Raw genomic sequence first — 27,913 nt, 5'->3', positions numbered from 1 at the left:
GCGTCCACTCACCCTCTGCGCTTTCACTAGGAGCTGCAATCCTGAGCTGTTCCTAAACGGCCATCTTGGATCACCTCCCCCAAAATGATCCTATCATTCGTCTTTTACAACTCATTTGAAATTTCCCTGAAACTGCCTTTGGTTACTAGCTGGTTATATAGACTAGAATGTTGGTGGCACTTAAAAGTAAGAACATTTGTTTTTGTTTTAGGAGATTTTTTTTTAATGTCAATTAGGATTATTTTGGCAAGTAATTGTTTAAAAATATTCCCTTTTTTATAAGAAGAGTGTTGGGAACCCTGGTGAATCACACTTTTTTATTTATCAAAATAGAAACGTTTGGTATGATCCAATATGAAACTTCACAGAAAAGGCTATTAATCACCTCTGAAATTATTTCTTACAAAAGTATTACTCTCAGATTCTTGACTTCTGTTTTCTGTGTCTCCTTTCCATTTAGGATGGGTTTGCTTTGTAATTAGTGAAGGTACATGTCTGTCTTTAGGCAGCAGCCTAATCTCTGTGACCATACGTGCAAAAGCAGTATAATTATAACGCAGTATTAGTTAGACAATATGATTGTTTTTGTTTTAATTATTTCAAGTCATCTTATCTTTCTGTTCCTCAAAGCATGTTAATGGGTAAACTTATGGGTACATGTTTATGTTGTTTCTATGAATTAAATATGTGCATATTGACATAAACTTGGTAAACAGTTCTTTTTTAAATCTTTATGATGTTATGAATAGATTTCCTTTCTTCTCAAACATCACTTTAGTCCTGAAGACTAAATCAATTATTAAAAATTGGTTATTTACATTTTAATTAATTTAAGGAACACTGATTCGAGTATAGATCTCTGGATGGGGAAGTATCACTCTGGAATTGATATAATAGGTTGTTAGAAATTCCTAGATTTGCTTCTTAGTGAATTAGGAATTTACATGCTAATATCTCACATTCTGTTGAAATAATTTGTTAGAATATTTGGTGATGGTTACCCATTTTCACTATATGTAAATATAAGTACATAGAAGACCGTATGTAGAAACTGGCATTTATCTGTGTTCAGATTTTAACCTTTGTCTCCTTATTTTTTCAGTTGTTTTTATTTCAGTTGCTGCGAGGGCTGTCTTACATCCACCAGCGTTATATTTTGCACAGAGACCTGAAACCACAGAACCTTCTGATCAGTGACACGGGGGAGTTGAAGCTGGCAGATTTCGGTAAGAAAGCAGTTAATTACCAGTCTATTTTGTCACAATGTGAGAATGCCAGGCAGATGGTGGCACTGCATTTGTTTAGGTGCACTTCTTCTGTCATCATAGATCATGGTAAATTTTTTTCTGGAATGAAGGATTTTTTTTCTTTTTTATGATAGCATAAAACATAATGCTTTGTGGAATTTTATAAAATTCAGACTGCTTGTTAGAGTCTTTAATAATAAACATAAACCAGATCTTGTTAATATATATTTCCAAAGGAAAAGTCAGTGAAATTTTTAACATAAAATATATACTCCTTGAGCAAAAATCTATTTTTCTAAACTTCTATTATGAAAATGTCAATTATACTCAAAAGTAGAATATAATGAACTTCAATGACTCATCACCCAGCTTCAACAATTACCAATATTTTGCCAAACTTAGAGAAACCTAAATTTAAACCTCTGGACCTTTCAGAGGGTTGCAGGATATATTCAATAATATACGTTGCCCGGAGACTTTAATAACTAGAAATCTAGATGTAGTGTTAACCTTTCCAGAATTGACTTTTGTTTCAAGTATTTTCAATATCCTTACAAAAATAGACACTTACTAATATTTAAAAGTTGAGGTTCTGGAGTGGGCATTGTAAGCCTTTCCTTCCTTAGATGTTTTGAGATTGTCTTCTTCTAGCATAGAAGCTTTCCTCCAAACACTATGTTTGAGCATCCAAAAGGGAGCGCAACTATTGTATGCTCCTTGCTAGCACCCCTTCCCTTGATCAAGTCTGACATTTTGCATTGGCCAGGCTTTCTGTCATGCTGGAGATTGTGTTGAGTTGATTCTGAGCACCAGGCGATGCCTGGTAGCAGCATGATATGTTGACATTGCATTGCCTCAATTATTTTTGAATACATGTTCTGATTAGAAATTTGTTCCATTAAGAATAGAATGAAAATATTACCCTTGGGACATAAAGATGCCTGAGGTTGAGATACGGGCTTTTGCTGAAATATGATTATCTTTTCCCTCTCCATACCCCATTATATAAAAGAAGGCAGGAAATGTTTATTTCTTATTTTAAGGTTAGTAGACTGCTGAATACCTTTGGAATGAATCTACTTTGTTGGGTTTTATAAATTCTTTTATTCAAAAATGAAATAAAACAAAAGTTAGTATGACTAGTTGACTAGGAATATATTATAAAACTTTGTCATTTCCTGCTTTGATAAAATGATGAAATTCTGTGTGCATTAGTGTGTTTGTATGTATAGTTTATTGCCAGATTTTAGCATTAGAATTACACTAGGTAGCTGGGTATAAAGTCTTTTTATAATAGGGTAGAAAATAATGGGAGAGTAGGGGGTAAAGGAGAGAAGGTTTGGAGTTTCTCAAATTCAGATTATTGGCTTTACTGGGAATATATTCTGTAGTTGGTCAGTGTCAGGAAATGAAAAATGATTTATAGTGATTTTCTTATGGTGTGTTGATATACTGTAAGTTATATGTTAAAATAGATTATGGTATTAAGCATTTAATTGTATCAACATGTGTTTGTTGTATATTTATAAAATACATTTTTGTGAATTTAATTTATCTATATAACCAAACATACAATAGGATTGTATGTATGTGCTTACTAGGGATTCTTTTTCAATATTATGCTCATGTTTTTATTGTAATGGGTAAGTTCGTCTTAAAAGATTCTTAAGGATCTTTATTTTAAAACTGACATTTTAAAGTATCGGATTCAAAAACAAATTGAAATATAATTTTTAAAAATTTAGATGATTGTTTTAGAAAATTAGAAAATTTACAAAGTTTAGAAAATTAGAAAATTTACAAAGTATAAACAACTCAGAGAGGACAAATATTAACATTTGTTTTGTTTATTTTCCCAGTAGCTTTCTCCCATTCCTTTCTCTCATTTTTTGCTTCACCTCCATGTTACATAGTTTGAAAGAAGAAATATACTATTTTGTTAGCATTTTTCAAATGATATGAACATTTTCTCATGTTACTAAGCTTAACAAAATCATTTGTAACTGTAACACTTAGATTTTTTTCCGTTAATGGTCAAACCTAGTCTCTATTCAGGCCCTTATTAATGAGCATTTTGGTTCTTTCTAATTTTTCACTGTTATGCTTAGTCCTGTACTGAACATCCTTGTAGAGATAGCTATTGATACAACAATTGAAATGTTGAGTGTTTTAAAGCATTTGATTCTTCTGATCAGACTGCTGTGCAGAAAGATTGTGCCCATGTACCTGTTCTCAGAGTCATGGAGAGAATCGTCCAGCTTGGAATATGCACTTGGCATGCAACCTGTGCACAGAGTGTAGTGAGCGAGACTCATTCACCAACTGACAATTTCCCCCAATTAATTGTGCAATTATTTGTCTTTTAATTTAAGACATGCAATTAACTGTGATTTACTGTGTTTGGGCATGTGTGTGTGTCTGACATGAAGGAAACACACTGGAAACTCTAGAGAAGCTAGACAGTCAGAATAGGATGGTTCCAGGCAGCAAAACAATTTAAAAAAACAAGGTCTTAATTCAGTATTTGATGTGTGAAGAGGTTTAAAAATGGTTTCTTTGTCCTACTTTTCTTTCTTATGTGACCAAAACCATAAAATTTTGATTAAAAGAGACAAATATAATTTACATGATTGTAGTTCTCATATTGTAAATGATACTACTTTCATTAGAAAAAAATATTGAGGGGTAAAGACTAAAATTTATTGAGTTTATTCTCTGTGCTAAACACTTAGAAATTCTTGCTTCATTGTCTCTTCAAGCTAGGAATGTATATTAACCTGTATTTTTGAGAGAGATGAGATTCAGAGAGGATAAGAATCTTGCCCAGGCTTGGACATACAGGTTGCTGGTTGCAAACATGGAATTCATACTCTTGATTCATATCTTTCAATCTCAGGTGGCCCAAGGTCTTTATATTTATACATGTAGATGTTTTCTCTTACAGGGCAGCCTAGTGTAGGACATTACTGATTGTTTTTGTATGCCGTTTTCTATATATGACATCCATGCTATGTAAATAGATTATACTAGTTCAAAAACATGCATCACATAAAGAACACTTTGTCATTTGACTAATTCAGTAGTAATAAGTGAGTTCAACCTTAGTAGACTTTACCTTCTGGATGAAGTAAACCAAATGATAGTGAATTTGTACACCCCTCAGGTTTAAACAGAATGCAGTTCTGAATTCCAGGTGGTCAAAATGCTGTAACTATTTTTTTTTTCTTGTAAGCAAAGTCATATTTAAACCCTTGCCTGAGCCTTGTTTTTTATATACGTTTTGAATAAGTAAATTACACATGATTGAGAATCACTATGGCTTTTCTAATGCAGAGATTTGCTCTGCCTGGATATAATAAAATAATAAAATTTTATGGAGGCATGCAGACTCATTTCTTAAAGGATGATTTATCTTTACATAATCTACTGGAAAAATATTTCAAATCCCTTATGTAGCCTGTGTCTTCACCACCTTGTTGCTCCTTGCAAACTGTGGTGCAGCCAAACCGCGAACTTGTTTCCACTAGAGGCTTGCAGTTTGCTTTTCCTTTTGCTTGGGATGCTCTTCCTTCTGCTTCTCATGCGGCTGCCTTTTTCTTAAAATAGAGGTTATAGTTCACATCACCTCTTCAAAAACAGAATCTTTTCCATACTATCATCAACTCTTATTTCTTCAATAACACTTCTAGGGCTCTGAAATCATTTTGTTCATTTGTTTATCTGTTTATTTTTGGCTTAAACTTCTTGATTGGAAGTTCCATGAAGGCAGGAGCTTGATCTGTCTTGCTTACTGTTGTCTACACTATCTCTAGAACCATGCTTAGCATGTAGTAGATGTTCAGCAAATATTGATTGAATGAATAAAAAATATACATGACTAAATTTAGTATTAGTCTAAAGACTAAGACCCACCTGAATTTACGAATTTCTGTCTGATTAGTTTTGGCAAACTAATAGTTTATAAAATAATTTTCTTTTTATCAGTGCTATCCTGGCCACACATGGTGAAGAGTGTAGATGGAATTAGATGCTTTAGATAGTGTTAGAGCTTCAGGAATAGACATAACCTTAAACATAGACCCTGCACACTCACTGGGTATTTATTATGTGATCTCAGGCTGCCAAAATAAACACGACTAAGTGAATGTAAACATATATAAAATGCATAAGATTTGAGGTTTCTACTCTGTAACCTCTAAATGATTGTCTAAATGTACTATTCTTGAAAGCAAAGTATGTTGCACATTGAGTTAAGAGAATTTGCTCTGTCTATAACTAGCTTGTGACTTTCAAGACATCATTTGTCCCCTTCTGAGCCTTCCTTGTCCGAAAAACAAGAGCATTGAACATATACTTTCTAAGGTCCTTTTAGGGCTGACTTTTTATGTTGTACATTTCTGAAATTATTAATTTATTTTCTAATGACCAGATATTTGCTGGTAGATAAAAAAAATAAAAATAAAAATAAAAAATCTGTCCATTAAATCTAGAATCAATGCTATTATCCCTCCCTAGAATCTAATTTTTGATTCTATCTTTTGGAAATTCTAATAGATGACAACCTTGCTTTTATAATAAGCATTGAGAGCACATTAAAAGAAAATTATTGAAGCAAAACAAGTAAATGCATAAATAAATTCACCGAGAAACTAAGGTCATTTGCAGTATAATAGTATGAAAACTTAAATGTATTTTTCCATATAAATGAGATTAAAGCAAAATGGAGGAGCCTGTAGAATTTCTGTAAGATGATATTGGTGTCATCTATATTTCTAAGCCATTCTTTTACTATTTTTAAGGGTTATGGTCTAACTATACAGAAAGACAGCGAGATTAAAGTTGCTGCTGTTGAAATTGAATGAGAGATAGCAAGAATTCTATAACATAAGTGTTTAAGGACTTAGCTTATTTTATTGGCTTTCCTGGTGGAGAAACAAAGTTGAAAAACTCTGTGGTTATAATTAAGTAAAATCACATTGGTCTCTTTCCCATCAGAGGTCTAAAATTTTACCTTCCTAATCTTGATAGTTTCCTCTTCCAGGCTGGGCCTTGTCTAAATTGAGAGAAGAAATCATTGTAAATCATATTTTAGATTAAATTAAGGAACACATCAGAAATGTGACTCTGTAAAGGACATGGTAAGCTCATGGCTTGTCATGTGCTTCTCTGAATTTACATAGGAATATTAGTAAACAGAAAGAAATCACCTTCTTTCAGATGCAGAGTAGTCAGTCAGTTTGATAAATATTGTCTCTGGATAAAAGCCTGTTAGTCTCAAAGATACAGACCTTTACCTATGTTTTAAATCATTGACATGCAAAATTCACCATTGAAATTATCATCATAAATTTAAGGTTAGATATAACTTAGCTTATTTGTTATGACCTGCAGGATTCAATTTTACTGTATCTTTCTTTCAGAATACATTTTCTAATAGCAAAAATAACTTTATTACCCAATGAAGCATCTACTTTTAGAAGCGTCTACTTCTAAAAGATTCTTTGAACGGTTTAACACACAAACAGTTTTAATGAAAAGTTTAGGCAGTTGCTTTCATGTGGATCTGAAAGCAAAGAATGTGAATAATTGGTACAATACGAACCAAAGAAAGGATTTTTTCTCTCCCTAATTTCTCTAGGGAATTTCATTAAAACTCTAAATGCAAGTACACATATTTTAAAATCTATTGAATAGATTATTAAGCTTACATGTTAAATGTAATTCGTATTTGACATGTGAACTAAACAAAGTTATTTTCCCTTGACCCATTACTTTAAAGATATAGTAACTCTTTTGAAAGGGAATGTTGATACTTAAAATTGTCTTTTCCCTGATCTTGAAACACCAATTAGCTTCATCATTTAAATCTTGTTTAATATCCTGCCCATCTCTTCAAAAGGTTTTATTTTCTATTCAAGGGGAATGATAAAGACATCTAATTATATTGGATCTTTTTGTTTTGTGTTATTACAACATAACATTGTTCCAAGCATGTTAAAATGCTAAATATTTGAGAGCATTTTTTCCTTTTAGATAAACTTTATTTTTTAGAAGAGTTTTAAGTTCACAGCAAAATTGAGCAGAAAATACTGATAGTTCTTATGTACCTTCTTCCCATATGCACAGCTTCCCCTACTATCAACATCTGGCATCGGTGTGGTATGCATGTTAGAATTGATAAACCTGTATTGACACAGCGGTATCATGCAAACTCCATTGCTTATGTTAGGGTGACATTTATCAATCATTATAATATCATTCAGAATAATTTCACTGCCCTAAACATCTTTTTAAAAACTCATATAGGTAAGTGTTTTTTTAAGCTGTAAATGGGAACAAGAAGGATATATATGAACTGCAACTAATATGCATATACTATTTCCTCTATGAGAAATCTCTCTGTTCAGTTACCATAAGCCAGATTGAAGCAATGTATATAGGGTTTGATTGCTAAGAATGGCAGCTTCAGCCTCCATGGAAATGAGAAAATTTGAAAGAGAGTTCAGTTTCAGCCAAATCATGCATATGAGGTAACAAGATGTCTTCAAATGCAGAACAAACTGCTACACATAGGGCTGATCATCTTATTCTCCACTGTTGATAGAAACTTAGGCACAGGGATTTCAGTATGCAGAAACATGTTTTTCCCCCCCTGTATAATTTGAGGGCAGAATTGTTGGCAAAATCAAATAAGTAATACTGGATGTAAGTTAAAATATAGCCATTTATATTTAGAAAATATTTGTATATGTAGAAGGACTGGAACCTTAAGTAGCAGCCATAATGACTAGGGTGGAAGAATTAATAGTTGTTAACAGTAGTAGCATTGAAATGAATCACAGATTTATGTAATACCTGTGCTGTTGAAGGCCACAGCGATTACACTTGAACATTGTTAACATATAGTTAAGTGTCTTAGTTTGTTTCCTGTTACCTATAACAGAAACTAAAACTGGATGATTTATAAATAAATAAAATATTTCTTATAGAGGCTAAGTCCAAGGTTGAGGTGCTCCTTTTGGTGAGGGCCTTCTTGTTAGTGGGGACTCTTTGCAGAGTCCTGAGGCAGTGCGGGGCATCATGTGGCAAGGGGGTTGAGCATGCTCACATAAAGCCACAAATGCCACTTCTGAGATAACTCATTAATACATTAACCCATGAATGGAATAATCCATTCATGAGGGGAGAGCCCGTAAGACCCGAGCACCTCTTAAAGGCCCCCCACTTTTCAGTACTGCCATATTTGGGATTAAGTTTCAATGTGAGTTTTGGTGGGGACAGACATTCAGACCATGCAATTCCCTAATATCCCTGCTTTATAGATCCTGCCCATCCCTTTCTCTACCTTCTAAAAAGCTTATTTTAAAATTCAGTCCAAACCAGACTCCACTACTATATGTCAATATGCTTTATTTATACTAAAATCTTAGATGATGGTAAATGAATTACTGCAGTCTAAAGCACATGTTTTCTAAAATCTTTACTGGATGCAAGAAAAACTGACCAGCTACTGTGGGAAATATAAGACACACTATAAATTCTGGAAGTTAAACTTTTTTTTTTTTAATTTGTGATTTTAAACCTTTGTTTCTCACCTTAATACCACCAGTTCGTTAATTTTCTTTCTTCTTTTTTTCTCTGGTTTCTTTTTTAAAAAATCTTTCCATACGTGTTGTGTTGGTTTACTTAGCTTTGAAATACTGCATATTTATGCATATTAATATTTTTAAATATCCTTTTCACCTTGAATAATTTCTTCTGTGGTAATAGATAAACTTAGGATATTAGGATGTTTTTCATTTTAATGAAAGAAGAAAGCACTGGAAAATTAAAAATAAAAATCAGTTAAAAACTAATGGTCTGTGCTGCTTACTAATTTTAAAAACATGTCTGAAAAACATTCTTTTATTTTTACCACATACTGGAAAGAAATCTTGGTGCAAATAATCAAGTTTATAGGCCTAAAATTATGTAACTCTTTGCAAAAATTCAAACTTTAAAAATGCAGCATCTCTCTATGAACTATCTATCAAGTTATTTGTCACTCTAGTTTTTAATCAGAAAGGATACTGATATAAAAATGCAGATTGAAGTGTTTATTCCAGTTATGGAATAGAGTTGTCAGCTGTGGAAATCTGTCCTGTGAAACAATGACCAGCTAATATTGGATGTAGAAACTGTGCTTAGATCCAGCCATATAGTTGGGAGCAGTAGATGAAATGGGTCAATGAGTTGGTTAAGTGCCCACATCATGCGAATGGAACAACTGAGGCATAAGTAGAGGATGGAAAATGTTGAAAGATTTCAAGATCAAATGTTTAGTATGGTTTCTGAAAAGTTGCCATTAAGGTCTCAACATGCTTAAAATCAATTGAGAGCATAATGTTATAAGAATCTCTGATACCAGAATTATAGGAACAATGTATAATCAACTGGGTATAGTGGTGTGTGCCTGTGTTTCCAGCTACCTAGGAGGCTGACACAGTAGGATTGCTTGGGATCGGGAGTCCAATTCTAGCCTGAGCAATATAGCAAGACCTTATCTTTAAAAAATAATGAAAATAAATAAATAATGACATGCCAGCATTTTGCTCAAAGAATTGAAAGCAGGAGATAGTGTTACTTTTGAAAGTATCCATTTGTTGTTAGAATCATTGGGAACATTTTGTTAAAGTTTGTTTCTCAGAATAAAGGCAGAAAATCTAGGGGGAAATTAAGTCACTCATAATTATATTAAAAAAAGGAAATCCTTTTACGTTGACATTTTCAGACTTTTTAAATTTAAATTTTCTCTAGGTTTTGAAGGAACCTAAGAGATTACATAATCCAGACTCCTCATATGAAAAATGTATATACTTTGGGCCAGAGATGGAAAATAAGCTAACATTGTACTTGTTACTTAGTAAGTGTTAAATTATTATTCCTAATATTATTGTTACCAATGTTTTTAGAGCCCCAGTGTCATATACTATAGAGTATGAATAACTTAGTTGACACATACATGGCTGTTTCCCCAAACATGTGAAAAGGTAGGAATGCTAACTGGATGTTCAGGTCAAAGTAAACCTTGCTGGTCTGATGACCCGTGTCACCTGAGCACTGGGATCCTGTCAGGAAGATGGGACCCAGAATACTGGATGTCACTCTGCTCTAAACCTCATGAGCCTTGAGGAAACTTTAAGAAATGATATAAAGAATGTTTCTCACAGTAGGCTAGTAGGAAAACCTGTTGCAAAAAAAGTTGGAATAGAGGTTTGGTAATTTAAGGAACCACCCTCTTTAATTATATTCTTGGGAGAATTAAAGCATTGGAAGCCTTGTGGACAGATGAAGGTTGAATTGGCTTTAACAGTGTTCCTGTTAGGGCTCAGCAGTGCTGGACAGTAGCTCAAAAAATGCCCTGATGCCTGCCAATGGGAGTAAATTTTCTTTTCAGATTTCACCTTTTCCATGATACTGTGCTGCTTCTTTTCATAACACTTTCCAATTAACTTTTTGGGTTATTTTCCCACACCAATAACCAATTAACCAACACCTCAGGCAGATATCAATTGGGTATCTAAAGATTCTATTTATTTCTGACACTACCCAGTAGCATGGACCTCTTAGGTTAAGGGCTCAGTCCTGCAAGACTGCCTCCACTTTGAATGCCAGTTGCAAGTCCTGGACTGCCTGTATTTCTGACTGACTTGCTACAAATTGGGCATTTTCATGCCCCCTTCTTTGGATTCCATAGTTTGCTAGAATGGCTCACAGCACTCAGGAACACATTTGCTTATATTTGCTGGTTGATTATAAAGGATACAACTGGGGAACAGCCAGAGGGAAGAGATGCATAAGGAAAGGTAGGGAGGAAGGGTTCTCAGAGCTTCCAGACTTTCTGCAGGGGCACCACCTTCCCAGCACTTTGTCCACAGCCTGGACGCTCTCTGAACTGCATAATTTAGAGGTTTTATAGAAGTTTCATTACCTGGATGATTGATTAAATAATTGGCTTGTGGTGACTAACTCATCTTTAGCCCCTTGCCCCTCCCTGGAGGCCCATTGGTAGAGCTGCAGATTACAACCCTCTAGTCATGGCTTGGTTCTTCTGGCAATCCATCCCCATCATGAAGTTATCTAGGGACCCCTAGCCACCATTCATTCTTGTTAGCATTCAAAAAAATTTATCACTAAGATTCCAAGGGTCTTAGGAGCTCTATGTCAGGAACTGGGGGCTAAGACTAAATATTATAACAAAAGATGCTCTTATCACCCTTGTTTCTTAGAAAATTACAAGGATTTTAGGAACTCTGTGCCAGGATGAAGACCAAATATATGTTTCTTACGAAATCACAGTGTCACACTGGAAGTAGATAGTACATGGCTCTAGAGCAAGTGGAGGTGTAATAGAAGTGCTCAGTAAAAACTTTTAGTCTGAAAGAGAAAAAATTTTAATAAAAGTAAATGTACCCACTTGAAAAGACAGGATAAAATAAAATATCCCCAAATGAGTAGGGTGCTGATTCTGGAGCCACATGCCTGAGTTTGAATCCTGCCTCTGCTGCTTACAAGTTGTGTGCCTTTGGGTGACTTACTGAAATGCTCTCACTTACTCATTTTAAAATGGAGATGCTAATAGTAATACTGTATGTGTCATAAAATTATTAAAATAATTTTAAAGGTTAACAAATAATTTCAGAAAAATGTCTGGCTGATATAGAGTTGCATACATTTCATATTTATTATGATCAAAGTACTGTTTATTTTTAATATGATTTTTTTCTAAAATATGTAACCTATACCTTCTTGCCTTCTTACGTGGTAAGGAATAGAATTCAGTAGATTTTTCATTCAACAAACTTTTAATTAGTGCATACTATATCCCTGGCACTGTTCTAGTGGTTGAGTATACAATGGTACATCAAGGAGACATGGTTCCTGCACTTCTACTCTATTCTTTCCTTACAGTCTTGGGGTCGCCATTCTGAGTATCTGTTACTGTATTACACAAGGATCATCCCAGTAGAACCTTTTTCAAATGGACTGATTTTAAAATCATTGTCTTGCATATTTCATGGTGATTATTATTTGACTATTTTAAAGTAAAATAGCTGAGCAAGAGACGATTTTAAAAGTAGTTCTTTACATATCAATGTCAACCACTTTCTGTTGTTTGTAGTTCAGATTTTAGAGTATCTCTATCACAGTGTATTCAGTTTAGCTTTCCTGACAAAATAAGTGGGAATAATTTAATTAAAAGGGAATCATTCTTGCAATAAACAATTTTTACGATAGATTTGTATTATTTGTGCCATGCTTTGAGAATAAAATTATACTTCATGTTGATTTCAAGACACAGAACACTTTGTTTGCTAAGCAGGAATCCATTGGTGTACTTTTGCTCCTCATAAGCAGCTGAGTGTTTCTGCCAAGTGTTTTCATTCAGAGATACCTGTGAGTAAGAAATTTTGTGGATCACAAGAAAATTCAGTCCTGAAGAAACGCATAATTTCACCTTAGTGTATACTTTAAAGAAGAGTAAGCTCTCATCTGGAATGAACACAACTGCTGTCGAATTTCAGTGATTGTGGTCTCTTAAGGGTAGTTCTTGCTGTATTACTTTTTATATTAGCAGGTAACAGAAATTTAAATGTAAAATGGCATTTTGATTTCTAGAAGTCTTTAGAGATTTGATGCCCTTTTCACCAGTAAAATTAGTTTGATAAGAAAACAGTGTACAGAGCATTATATTAATAGTTTGTTTTCTAGGACTTTTTGGTAGTTTTTTTTTTTTTTTCTTAATTGGATTGTTACCAAAATTCATTTGGCCAGTCTTTAAATCTAAAGAGTAACATATGTAAGTGGAAATATGCATGAATGAAAGAATATTCTCATAATCATCAATTTAAAATGTACATAGATTGCCAAAATGAATAATTTGAAATAATGATAGATTACAGATTCCTTAGCAGATTGATAAATCAGGGCCTTGTCACATGTATTCTTCATTACAATAAAAATATTAGTTCCCTACATTTTGCCAGCCTTGACTATAAATAGCAAATGGGGTCACTTCTTAAATTTAGAGAGTTGCCTATGTATTTGACCTTCTATGTGAATGACATATCTGTGGTGTGCTTTGAGTATGAGTGATATGGGTATCTATACTGTTGCAATGTTATAACACAGGATAAGCTTTTCTTTTTTTTTCTTCTGTCAAGCTCAAGATGTAGACTTCAGCGTCTGAGAGTGTTCTTATTTTTGAACACTGAATTCAACATTTGGAAGCATTCTGGTTTTTGAGTCACAGAAATGTTTGATCTGCAGCACTTGACCTTAGATTGCTTTTAGGAAGCAAAATTGACTACAACTTCAGTCATTTCTAGTAATAGTAATAGCCTTTTATAGTTTATGAAGTGCTTTCATAGCTCTTACTTTGTTTTACCCTTATAATCCTGTGGAGTAGAGTGTATAGGTCTCATTACTCCCTCTTTAATGTGAGAGCATTGATTTGTGCTTGTGGTATTAGCTCTACCTGGGCATTAGAATGACCAATATTTCAACATAGGCATTTCTGTTGAGTCTTCAGACTTGAAGATAATTCATTAGAAATAATCTTTTAAGATCATATCATATTACTTCTTTTACATCTTTTAAATAATAACATGAAGAGTTTTCAAGTAATTCTGATTTGTATTATGATCAGTGATTTTTTAAATAGGAATATTATAGATAAATTAAGTTTTGCTATCTAGTACTTTATCAAAAAATAGCTATAAATAAGCCCCTTGATCTTGCTCAATAATAAAATTTAGACTAGTAATTGGAATTAGTGCTATTACAATTTAGACATAGTATCACTTTACTTTGAAATGCACCTAAGCTGAGAAATTCTGATGCAAATTTGAAATTGTCTTGGAATCATTGAGTGCCAGATTAAACATAGCACTTTAACCTACCAGTTCTAAAGGGCTATCTGTAAATTGAAAGCACAAATGTTGAAGGCAGTAAAACATTGTAGTATGTGCCAGTTTGCCCTTTCATTGCCAAAGATGTAAAATTTCTGGAAAGTCAGAAGACATTAAAAAACAAAAACAGAACTCAACACGTTTTAAAGTGATTGATGTGATGTCAAACACGGTGCTCATTGGACTTTACTCCCTTTCCCTTCCTTTCCAAGCTGCCTCCAGCCTGCTGACAGTCTCTGTCATTGCTGGTGAGAGGTGATGTGTATGGCTGATGCGATGGGGAAAGGAAGGGGTAAGAGAGGAAAACTGCTTTTTTCTTCTTCATAGCTGTAAATTATTTTCTCGAGAAACACAATTGAATAATTTGTTTTGTTCATAAAAATATCATGCTTGGTAGGTTTAGAGAAATAAAAAGATAAGGATTAGAGAAATATTTGAAGTGAAACTTTCATCTTTGGATATTTTTAGGAAGAGTCAGATAATTTCCCTCATTTCATGGGATGGCTGTTGTCCACTTTTGCACATGTTCTGCCTCCTGTCTGAGGCATTCACAGCTGACTTTAGATTTCTGTGTCTCCTACAGCTTCTGTGAATCTGAAAAGTCATGTCTAAAACTGTAGTCTACGGCTGAGAGCAGTGGCTCATGCCTGTAATCCTAGCACTTTGGGAGGCTGAGGCAGGCAGACTGCTTGAGCCCAGGAGTTGGTGACCAGCCTGGCCAACATAGACTCTGTCTCTATTTTATAAACGAAAAGAAAAGAAAAAGAAAACTGTGGTCTGTGAAGCATATATAAATGAAAAATAATTTTTAAAATTAGAAAAAATGTCCTTGGTCATATCTGTTTGGGATGAGCTGCATATGGGCATCTCTATCACCTCCCCCCAACCAGTAGAATCTCAGTGTACATCAATGATTAAAAGCTCTTGATCTTTTGCTGTCAAAATTAAATCTGCCATTATTTCTCCCAGATTTACTAGATTAAGAACAAATTTTGGACTCTGTGAAACATAAGTTGGGGAAATGTTGGTACACTAGCTGCCTGTTTTTGTGTAACAAATTATCGTAAAATAAGCTGCTTTAAACAGCACTGAGTTATTATCTTACAGTTTCTGTATGATAAGAGTCTGGGTTTGGCTTAGCTGGGAGCCTCTGTTTCCAGGTCTGTCTTCACTCTGCACAGTCAGCCTGGCCTTCTCCTGTTTCATCTGAATGCTCGATTGGGAAAGTACTTCTGAGCTCACGTAGCTATTGACAAAATTCGTTATTTGTGTCTCTTGGACTGAGAGCCTCTCACAGACACTCAAAGGAAGAAGATTCCACAACAATGTGAATACAAGTAGGCAAGGGAGTCATGAGAACCACCTTAGAGTTTGCCAGCCACTGTTGGTGTAAAATGAATTGTCCAATTATGTCATGGTGATTAAAATATGTGATATGGTTTTCCATAAAGAATAACAGTTGGCTGGGTATGATGGCTCACATCTGTAATCCCAGCACTTTGGGAGACTAAGACAGGCAGATCAGTTGAGCCTCAGGAGTTCAAGACCAGCCTGGACAACATGGGAAACCCCATCTCTACAAAAAAATTAGCCAGGCATGGTGGCACACGACTGTAGTCCCAGCTACTTGGGAGGCTGAGGCAGGAGGATTGCTTGAGCCCAGGATTTCGTGGCTGCACTGAGCCATTATCTTGCCACTGCATGCCAGCCCAGGTGATAGAGTGACGCCCTGTCTCAAAAAAAAAAAAAAAAAAAGAAGAATAGTTAACTTAGCATGTAATGCATGTCAAGACCTACCTTAGGGAGTAAAGATTTATAAATGGTATTGATAATGATGATGATTAATAATACATAGTGGTGATAAGCACCTTATTGGTTGTTGCTCATGTCAGACACTGAGGTAAGCACTTTGCCTGTAGTATCTTTTTAAATCTTCACATAAGTTTCCTTTTCTTTATAGCAAAATAGGTCGAGAAGTTATGTAAACAGGGGACTGTAGATTGTTTTCAAACAGCACACTGAGAAAATAGACAATTTATATTACGAGTTATATTGTATGACAAGTAACTTTTTATATAGGATGGGAGACCAGAAAAGGACATTGCACTTTTTGCTTAGGAGATTTAGAGAGGAAGACCTAAAAATTATTTTCAAAGGGTGAATAGGATTTAATGAAGTTTTAAGACAATGACAGAGGCAGAGCTTGGTATAAGTAAAGGTAGGTAACATTTATATAATGGTAATATTTCATAATTCCTCATAGTAACATTCCAGAAGACAGAGCTTTTGCTGTGTAGCCATGAGCAGAAATGTTGATGTTCTGTAGGCAGCAAAGCCAGAGAGTAGATTTTCAATAAGATGATAGCAACAGTAACAGATGGCAACTATTTGGTTATATTTTTTATTATTTATTTATTTCCGGCCTCTTTCCAAAATGTCTGAAGCAGCTGCTGATCTGACACTCCACTTGCTTTATTCCTATTTAGCCTGCAGCCTGTGCTAGGCAGAATTGTTTCCATCCAGCCCTTGCTCTCGCTCCAATTGTAGTATCCAAGCTCCACCCTTCATCATGTGCATCTGGAAAGGCAGTCAGTGCCCAGGAGGCCTTGGGGTGTGAGGGTGGCGGCACAAGAGGGCTTCAGCATGTGTTTCTCTGGCATCCTATCAGCTTGAACCTGCTGCCAGTCAGGCAGGACTTAGGCCAGGACCAGTCCCTGCCCAGATATGTCCCTGGGACTATGGCAGAGCCCACAGCCAGGTGCCAGCAATGTACAGTTTGCCGTGTACAGGGCCAGTTGACAGATCGAAGGAGGCCAGGCTGAGCGAGTAAGTCCTGGTCCCATTTGCCAGTCCTCTAGGATAGAAGGAGAGTGATAGCCAAGGCTCACAGCAAAGACTGGGGCTGAGAAAGTAGGAACCCTGTGTCTTTTCTGGAAGTCCTTTCCTTGAGCAGAGATGGCAGCAAACAGACAGGCTCCTTTTGCAGTGAAATGTAGTTTTAAAAGCATGGTATCAAGGAATTGGGAGCCCAAGTATTTCTTTTAACTTTGTCACCAATTAGCTTTATGATTTTGGACCAGTCACTTAAAAGGACAGTTTAGTTTTTTGTAAATTAAAAAAATAAGAATTGATTCAGTGATCTATATTAGCTTTAAGTTACGGGTTTTAATATTTTTTAATGTTCCTTAAAAACTATTATTTTAGGTAAGTTATTTCATTCACTACCAGATACAGATATAGATATACAGATATATACACACAATTTGTGGTTATTTCTTTAAAACTACGTTTGCTAATTTCCAAGTAAATTTGCTTGGCTCATGAAAAAATTAAAGAAATTCAACAAATACAGAATTACTGGGACTGACAGCATGATCTGGAATGGAGATTTTATTGTCTTTCTTCATGTATTGTCTTAGTCCACTTTGTGATGCTATCATAGAATAGTACAGACTAGGTAATTTATAAGGGATGGAAATGTATTTCCTCAGTCCCCTGGAAGCTGACATGTCCAAGAGCAAAAGGCCAGCATCTGGCGAAGGTCTTCTTGCTGCATCATCCCAGGGCAGCAGGTAGAAGGACAAGAGTGGGCAAGAAAGAGACACAAAAGGGGCCCAAACTCACTTTTTTATAAGGAACCCACTCCCAAGATAATGAAGCCACTCCTGCCATAATGCCATTAATCCATTCATGAGGGCAGAGCTCTCATAACCTGATGAGCTTTTCAAAGTCTCTCTTCTTAACACTACTAAAATGACAAGTAAATTTCATCATGAATTTGAGAGGTGATAAACACTCAAACCATAGCAGTCATCATTCCATTGACTGAAACTAGGTAATTAAGGAAAGGAATGCCAAATTTTAATGCTTTCAGAAAGCATTTTTAAAAGTAAATTCAAGGAAAATTTTAAAATATATCTTTACATTATACAAAAGGAGAATGCACAATTATTTTCAAGATATATTCATTGTTCAAAACATTCACAATAAGATAATACAAAAGAGAATTCTTGAAACATTTGCTTATTATGATTGCAGCAGCTATAAATTCCTTAATTACATGTATACCTATCTTTATATAATGAGCGATTATACCCATGATAACATCTATTCTTTTTTTCATTAATATATCTATCAGTAAGATTTTTTTTGTATTTGTTTCTTTACAGTTGTAAGTAATACATGTGCCTTATTTTAAAATAGAGGTCACAGATAGTCATAAAGAAGAACATAGGTTGGCCATGGTGCCTCTCACCTGTAATCCCAACACTTTGGGAGGCTGAGGTGGGAGGATCGCTTGATTTCAGGAGTTACAGATCAGCCTGGAAAATATAGTGAGACCCTATAATTTTGTCTCTACAAAAATTAAACATTAGCTACATGTGGTGACATGCAGCTGAGTCCCAGCTACTCAGGAGGCTGAAGCAGGAGGATTAATAGAGGGAAGTTGAGGCTACAGTGAGCCATGATTGTGCCACTGCATGCCAGCCTGGGCAACAGAGTGAGACCCTGTCTCAAAGAAAAAAAAAAGGAAGAAGAAGACAATAAAATTTGTTGTCTGCCTTCTCTAATTTGGCCCATGTTAACATATTTCACAGGTTTCTCTCTGTACTTTCATAACAATATGTTTTTCCTTTTTAGAAAATTATGTTTTTTTAAAACAATATGTAAATTACATTTTAAGGCCATGTGATTTTAGTAATTTGTCGAAAATTTTCAACAGCTAATCACCAGTTTATTAGTTGTCCTAAATGAAGTTGATAGAAAAGTGGAGATTTATGTGAGATACCAGAAATGCAGGAGAAAACAGACAAATGTTTTCCATGAAATGGTCACAAATTTTATATGGAAATCTGGTAACATCATATTCCAACATAAATAAGTCATTTGCTTCCTTTTACCTCAAAATATTAATGAAATCTACTACTGAGGTTTTTAATGAAGAGAAAACTTTTGTGTAGAAAACTGGTCTCCTGTAGCTTTTTTTCTCTTTTTTCCTTTGAACTCACTGTAGTTATTAGAGTCTGTTAGTAGATAATGGGTTTGTTCATCCTTGTTATATATCATGGTTTTAATTTCTGATATGTATCTAAAGCTGAATAATTCCTTAAATATTTTGATCCTGAAGCCTCAACTTGGATGCCCTCAGGAAGGGAATACTCTTCATCACAAAATCATTAACTACTCCCTGATCTACCACTTACTTCTTGGTACACGAATGAATACTCATGCTGTGTCTGGCATCTAAATTAAAATATTTTAGGCCAGGTATGTTGGCTTATGCCTATATTCTTAAAACTCTGGGAGGCCAACAAGGGAGGATCACTTGAGGCCAAGAGTTTGAAACTAGCCTGGGCAATGTAGTGGTACCCTATCTCTACAAATATATTTTTTTTAATTAGCTGGGCATGGTGGTGCATAACTGTAGTCCCAGCTACTTGGGAGGCTGAGGCAGGAGGATCACATAAGCCCAGGATTTCAAGGCTTCAGTGAGGTATGATTTAAATAAATAAATAAATAAGCAAGCAAACACACAAATAAATAATTCAAAGTATAGAACAGTGTAAATATATTTAAGAATAAGTTTTCAAAATTCTACATTGTCGTGTATTGTGTAATTTATATGTAAACTGTAGAAACATTTCTGTCAGGAATTGCATAGCTCAAATCATTAGCTGATTTTCCTTTATTCTCTTTTTATTTTGATATTTTTATTATCCAACTCCAAAAATGAGGTGAACTTATCTTCAAATGTTTTCATTTTTTATTGCATTTTACATAAAACCAAATTACCATTTACAATTTGATGCATTTGGTAAATGTATATAGTGTGAAAACCATCTCCACAATCAAGTTGTAGAACACTTTCATCAGCTCAGAAAGTACTCTGGTTCCCTGTAGCAGTCAAGTAAACATTATATTTCTTACCATTATTTTTTGTTTTTTTCAGACCTTGATCTGGAATAGTAGGATTTCAAATAATAAACAAGCTGCATGGAAAACAAAATTTCTGTCTAGATCAGATGTTGGTAAACTTTTTCTGTAAAGAGCTAGATAATAAATATTTTTGCCCAGGAAACCTCTGTTGCAACTATGCAAATCTATTGTTTCAATGAAAAAACAGCCACAGACACCATGTCAACAAATGTATGTGGGCAGATTTGGTTCACGGGACATAATTTGCCAATCCCTGTTCTACACCTTTGCAGTTCAGTTGTTCTTACTAATACCCAGTGAGCTGATAATAAAGCATTTGGTTCAGTGAGATTTTCAAAGGAATACATAGATAATGAAATAATTTGTAATATTATAATTTAGTATACTTGTCTTTAAAGTTATTATTTCTGAAAATATCCTATTTATGGTATTCTGAAAACCTATAAAATGTAGTTAGAGTAAGTTCATATCACACAATTTTTATAATATTTGTAAAGATAATTAAAAAAGAGTAGTTTTGAATTTTTATGTGTATTATAATTTATACTAAAGTACAAATTGTAGATCCTAAATTATACCACTAACTGATAAGATTTTTACAAATTGTTGACTTATGTCACCCTATATTTTCTTTTCGTGTAATATTGCTAAACACAAATTTTTTTTGTGTGGTACTAAATGGCGATCCTTTTTGAAATGAATAATGCATCTTTGCTTTGTGAGTCTTTCAAAACCACTTGAATAACTCCACCAAATCCTGAAGATTTGAGAGCTTGTGTAATAAGAATGTCAGCTCTTGGGCTAAATGAGCACACAGACTGACGAGGCTTTTACGTATTGCAGAGCTACCTTCCGAACATGTGGCCTTTGTCATAGGTATCTCTTCTCTCCTCAAAAGGCCAACTTGCTAATGTTATGTTGTTTTTATTAAACGTCTTTGTGGAATAAAACCTATTAATATAGTAAAAACTCAACCCAAACTTAATACCTCACACATTGCCAGCAAATTAGCTCTTCATAGGAAGTACGTGAAGTCAATAAATTGTTTTTAATGAGTCATTTGTGACTTTATGATAATAATGTTGCAAAAATGAATGTTAATGTAAGAAAACTATTTTTAGAAAAAGTGTTACGTTAAATGGCTTACCTTTTGACTTAAAAGTTAATGATGTGTAAAGTTGCCAATAATTGAAACAAAGCAAGGTTTACAGAAAATAATTGATATTATAAAGGATATCTTTTTAAAAGTCCATGTGTATTTGGTTTGATTTTGAACACTAACTCCCTTGAAATTTGTTTTGACACATGTATACTCTATTTGTTTACAACATTTGATGCATTGTCATCTTTAAAATTATGTAATAGATTTAAAGTAATTTTGTGCCCATGATTTATTGGTTCATACTTTGGGATTTTAACATATAATTTCCAGGATTAATCAGTCCACATGTACTAAGTTTTACTTCTAGACTTATATTTCAAATATAGTTTCCCCTTTTTGTTCCTTTAACAAAATATTTAATGAAGGAAACAGGAATATCAATAAAAGAGTGGATAGCAAAATAGCACTTTATGATTCTATAACTAAAATTTGTTTTGAAAAAGGTTTCTAAATTTCGGGTGTCTTCAGCCATATTGTAAGATTTCAAATAAAGCTTTATTGGCGAAGGTAACTGTAGTGAAGAACAAATTATTTGGACTGACAAGATGGGAATATTTAAAGTGTACATAACAGATTCTGAAAAACAAGGACATGTGTTTCAGATGTTAGGTTTCTGTCTGTAATTCTTAAAGGCTAAGACAGTTGTCTAGTATAGTACAAGATAAGTTTGGGTTTCATTGCTGCCAGCTCTTTAAAAACCATAGCAGTCTTCTGTGAACACTCTTGGTCCTCTAAAATGTAGCATGTGTAATGTTTACTGACAAGTGAGGCTACATAGATTGTCAAGTTGTTGACACTAAATTCAAACTTATCAAAATCTATTCAACTGTTTTCTTGCATTCATTTGTACTGGTTATTAGTACAGTCTTATTGGATGTAGCAATGCAGCATTCATTGCATTTATTTTGTGAATTATATAATTTTGTTTTAATAGTTCTAACACTTGGCCAGTTTTGAAAATTTCATCATCTTATAGCAATCTATTACAAGATTTATTCTGCAAGCAAATTTCACTTCAAAGAAGATTTTATTTTTTAACTTCTAAATTGTCTGATGATTCAGATTGTTCATGCAAGCCTATCCCAGGTTTTAGTAGCTAAGTGAGCTGTTATACAGACAAACCTGAGTTTTGGAAGGCAACTTGGTTGTACTAGTGAGAATATTTAAATAGTAATTTATTTCTGCTTGTTCCATCCAGTCTTTAACTCTCTCCTACCAGCCACCAGTTTTCCTTCCATGCCATAAAAAGTCTGTCATTTACAACCAATGACTATTTTAGGACCCATACCATAAAGAAATAAGGCTGTAATCTTGGGGGATGTGGAGAGCTGAGACTGCCCAGGGCTGTGTGAGGACTTATTAGACCCTTTTTCTTTTTCTCTTTAAAAACAATTTTTTTTTCCAGTAGATAACATGTACACCCAGTAATAGACATTGCAAAGAGCACAAAATGGGAGTATAGTGGAAGTTAAATGTTCTCTCTCCTGTTTCCTTTCCCCACAGGCAGTTGCCTTTACTAGTTCCTTATGCATCTTTCCAGAGATCCAATATGCAAGTGTAAACACATTTTTTACACAAATAATACCTAATAGGCCCCCATTATTTATTTTGCCTTTTCCATTAACAATATATTATAGTTGGTTGCATATTGGTACATAGCAATTTACTGGCCTTATTGGCTGCATTTTGTATCTGTACTGTAATTTCAGTTCTCTCCTGGAGTTTGAGGTTATTTTTAGTCATTTTCTGTAAACAATGTCACAGTGAATCTCCATGCCCATAGTTTTTGTATGTATAAATGTACAATAAGCCTGGATACAGTGGCTCATGCCTGTTAATTCCAGCACTTTGGGGGGCTGAGGCGGATAGATCACTGGAGTCCAGAAATTTTAGACTAGCCTGCCAACATGGCAAAACTCCATCTCTACAAAAAACATAAAAATCAACCAGGTGTGGTAGCATGTGCCTGTAGTCCCAGCTACTTAGGGGCCTGAGGTGGGAGGATCGCTTGAGCCCAGGAGGTCAAGGCTGCAGTGAGCTGTGATCACACCACTGTGCCCCAGCCTGGGTGACAGAGCCAGATCCTGTCTGGAAAAAAAAAAAATTATATGAGATATATATATATATGAGATATATACACACACACATATATGTGATGTTAAATACACACATATATGTGAGATATACATGCGCGCGCACGCACACACACACACACACACACACACACACACATACATGTTGCCATTGACTAAAGTTGCCATTGGTCACTCTCTGAAACTTCTGAAAAATAATCAATGGCTTTCAAGTTCAGTTCAACCAGTTAACTCAATGAACACATTACTCATGTGTTGATCCTGGGGGCTTCAACAATCAGGCATGGCCTCTGCCTTAAATAGGTTAGGCCCACTTTCCTGTGATGGTGATGCTTCAAGCCAAAGCACTGGGTGACAAATCAGAGGTGCGGTTGAATCTTGAGAAAGTCTGCAACAGGGAGAAATACCTAGTAACTTCTGGAATCAAAGAAAAATTAGAGGCTGGGTTGGGATTAGAATCAGATATGGGAAGTGGCAGAGAAAGGGATGTGGGGAGGGTGCCTGGAAGCATGGATGCACCAAAGTGCATGAAAGATGTGCTGCATTCTATCACATGGACCTCCTCACCATACCTGTCACATGCCAGGCCCGCTGTGTCTCAGAGCGTGAGCACTTGCTGTACGCACTGCCTGAATCACTTACCCTAGATTTCTTTATAGCTTCCTCCCTTTCCAGGACATTGGGGGCTCCTCAGCATGGGCCATGGTTATTTGTTTGTGTGTCTGTTTTTAGAGACAGGGTCTTGCAGGAGCGCAAGACAGGTTAAAGAGCTGTGGTGCAATCATAACTCACTGTAGCCTTAAATTTCTGAGTTCAAGTGATTTTCCTGCCTCGGCTTCTTTAGTGGTTGAAACTGCAGGTGCACACTCCCAAACCCAGCTATTATTTTTTTAATGTTTTGTAGACATGGCATCTTGCTGTGTTGCCCAGGCTGGACTCAGACTCTTGAGTGCCAGCAATCTTCCTACCTTAGCCTCCCAAGTAGCTGGTAATACAGGTGCAAGCCACTGCACCCAGCATGGGCCCTGGAAGTTTGCACAAGTACGTCAGGTGTTGTTCTGTTGTATCTGAAGCAAGTACCTCATGCTCTTATACCCTGCTGTTTCTCTTCATGCCATCATAAAAGTTCCTCTAATGTTGACCCTTAAGGCACACCTGGCTCCTCCCTGGTGTCTTCCACTGACATGGCTATTCTGGCTTCCTTTACCATCTGCCAAAGGGCAAAGCTGGCCTGATATCTGGCTGTCATTTTCAGCAAGATTTTATGAAACCTAGACATTTGTAGATGGGCAGGACAGAGCAGAGGTATCACACACTTCTCTTCAAAGTGCTCTGCTCTGAGCTTAGAGGATCAGTCTCAGGGTTGGATAAAGGGATCCCTTATTCTTTATTTTCTGTGTATCTCTTTCTGACTAGGGCTGGATTCTCTACTTCCCTAGTGATCGTACCCCAGGGGTGCTACCTGGAATTCAGGCCCTACAACCGCAAGGCTCAGGAAGGAATGTTCTCTCCTTGTGAGAATCTAAGGTGCATGGTGAAGTCTCATTTTAGATCTTGGAGTCCACCTTTCATCCCCCAACCACAGGATTGGGGACTCTGCCCTCCAGCCCCAGTAGAACAATCATAGCACATATTTATACAAGGTAGAGGGCTGGGTGACAAATCAGAGGAACAGTTTAATCTTGAGAAATTTCACAATAAGGAAATATGACTTGTGGCTTCAGGGATTAAGGATCAGATCACAAGCGACAGTCCAATATCAGTAATCCTTGTGAGATTTAGACTTAAATGTTACTGCAAATTGGGCTTTATTGGTCTGCTCCTTTGGAGGGTGAAAAAATAGCTTTCAACATACACGCTTTCTTCCTGAAAACCGCTGATCAAGAACAGGGGGAAGCATCATTGTGCAGCCTCTATGTTCCTGAGTCAGTAAACATTATCTTCAAAGAAGCCACAGAGCCTCAGAAACATGGCTCTGCCAAAACATGCACCCAGCTTGCATTAAACCCTTTCCTCTGAAACATCAAGATGCAGGTTAATTTCACTGCTTGCCCCAGAACAGTGGGTAGGGACTTGCTTTATATTTATATAAGAGGATTCGCCATTAAGTTGATTTTCCAAGAAGAAAGAAACAGCCTCAAAGGTAAATTCAGGTCTCTTTCTTCAGTAAAGCTGAACAGCTGGAAGCTTTGAAATGAGTATTTTTATACTTCTGCCCATCAAAGGTTTTTCTTAAAAAAACTTTTGAGTGTGGGCACACCTCTCAATCACTCAAGTTAACTAGTTGAGAGGCAGCTAAGGTGTCATGCTGAATCAGAAGCCTGATATTTCTATGGTTGAGATCTAAGCTGGCTTAACACATCTAAGTACAATAATTCATAGCCTGGATTCCTAGTAAGTAAAGGAAGAATTAATCCCCTTTCCAAGTGTGTTTTACACAGACTTAGTCTTATCTAAATTGTACATTTTACATAAGACCCAATGTTACATATAGATGCAGAAGGGGTGAGGAGTGGTGGTAAAAAAAATGAGACAATCATAAGAAATGATCCTTGCTCTTAGAGAGCATATTTTGTACAGCCAGAGAGGTAAACAGAGATAAAAATATAAATAATAAAAGATTTATATACTGTCTGCCAAGTGAGCTGAATAGAGATTGAGATGTAATATGAAAGTTTAGAGGACAGATTGAATAATTCTTGAGGTTTATTTATCTAAAATTCAAATGTTGTATTAGATAAATTTGAGAAAAATTGATTAGTCAGGAAAGTGGGTCCATTACTTGTATTAAAGGGCTGGTAGCTTATATATTAATAGCTTTATGGTATAAATAAGAATATTAATAGCCTTATTTAATAGCCTTGTATTTTTCTTTAAAATATTCATTTGCATCATAAACAGATTAAAGTGTTTTATGTATGTTTTTGGGGTTCTTACCCCCTAAAATAGATCTTGAGCTTTAACATAATTCAACTTTAAAAAAAGAACTCAAATTAAGTTCTTTTAACATTTTGAAATCTAAGGATAGGTTTTCTATTTAAGCCTCAAGGTGAAAACATAGGTGTTCTGAATGAGTTGGGGTGGGTCCTGCTATAGTGTGAGTGTTTCCCCCAGAATATGTGTTGGAAATTTGGTCCCTAGTGTGGCAGTGTTCGGAGGTGGGATCTTTAAGGGATGATTAGGTTGTCAGAAGGAATTAATGCTGCTCTTGCAGGACTGGGTTAATCCACACAGGAGTGAGTGAGTTCTTGCTCTCAGGGAACTGAATTATTTACCAAGAGAGTGGATTGTTATAAACTAAGCTTGCCTCTCATGGTTTGCCCTTTTTGTTCATGCCCACTTCATCCTTCGACTTCTCCACCACATGATGACACAATACCAAACTATCCAGAAGCCAATCAGAGGCAGCTTGCCTGATCTTGGACTTTCTAGCCTCCAAAACCATCAGCCAAAATAAACTTCTTTTCCTTATAAATGACCCAGTTTCAAGTATTCTTTGATAGCAACAAAAAATGGACTAAGACAGGTTTATCCCTGTAGGCTGGGATGACACACAAGTGCCATCTGCCAAACGAACCTCTGCTTTAGAGGTTCATACTAGGTGGTTGTTCTTGCTAGATATGTCAGTTTATCAGTAGACTTACTGTAGGTCAGATGTCATGCCAGAAACTGTCAGTCAGGCTGAAGTCAGTGGCACAATCACAGCTCACTACAGCCTCAAACTCCTGGGCTCAAGTGATCTTCTCAGCTCAGCCTCCAAGTAGCTAAGACTATAGGAGTGTACCACCATACCTGGCTAATTTTTAAATCTTTTTTAGAGACACGAACTTGCCATGTTGCAGAGGTTGGTCTCAAACTCCTGTGCTCAAGCGATCCTCCTGCCTCAGCTTCCCAAAGGGCTGGGAATACAGGCGTGGGTCATCGCACCTGGCCAGGGCCACATTTCACCTACCTTTGTGACAGAGTAAGATCCTTTCTCAAAAAGGGAAAAAAATGTGGCCCTATTTTGGGAAAACTGGTCTGCTCCACCTGTGTGGGACAGGTGGCAGCTGACATATAAGTGAATGACTTTGCTATGTTTATCTGTGTAAGTGCAGTGCCAAGGTAAATCAGAGAACAGAGGAACGTTCATCACCTGGACCAGGAAAGGGAGGGCTAGTCAGGGAAGCTTCTAAGTCCTTGGCCCTGAGTATAATTTTGAAGGATATGTAGGAATCATCTGCTGAGTAAGTATTAATAATTACAGGATATGATACCATGTTGTGCCAATGAACTGACATAAGAAAAAAATAATTACAAGTAATTTGATTGACTGCTAACAGTTGGCTAGAATATAGAAAGAGATGGGAAGAAACAAGGCTAGGGTAGTCACATGTTCTTTTTATTCCTCGGAATTTGGATTTCAGGATAAAGCCCAGAGTATCTATTAAGATTTTTTAGCAGAGAACTGGTTTGATTGGATGGTGTTTTAGTTCATGGTAATAGCCAGTATGAGTTAAGTGTTACTCTAGGCCAACTGTATGA

General features: G+C 35.6%; 1 protein-coding gene across 8 annotated transcripts in view; it reads left to right on the top strand.

Moving 5' to 3' along the window:
- The window catches only part of CDK14 (cyclin dependent kinase 14), a 613,351-nt gene that overhangs the window by 333,167 nt on the left and 252,271 nt on the right, over positions 1-27,913 (top strand). For all 8 annotated transcript variants that reach the window (XM_017536523.2, XM_037741317.1, XM_017536528.2 and 5 more), the window contains one exon: positions 1,103-1,226. In XM_017536523.2, coding sequence (XP_017392012.1) covers positions 1,103-1,226 — 124 coding nt within the window. The remainder of the gene's footprint in view (positions 1-1,102; positions 1,227-27,913) is intronic.

The sequence above is a fragment of the Cebus imitator genome, unplaced genomic scaffold, assembly GCF_001604975.1.
Source record: "Cebus imitator isolate Cc_AM_T3 unplaced genomic scaffold, Cebus_imitator-1.0 Scaffold98, whole genome shotgun sequence".
Taxonomy (NCBI): domain Eukaryota; kingdom Metazoa; phylum Chordata; class Mammalia; order Primates; family Cebidae; genus Cebus; species Cebus imitator.
Note: the sequence above shows the minus strand (reverse complement) of the source record. Positions and strands in the feature narration are given on the sequence as shown.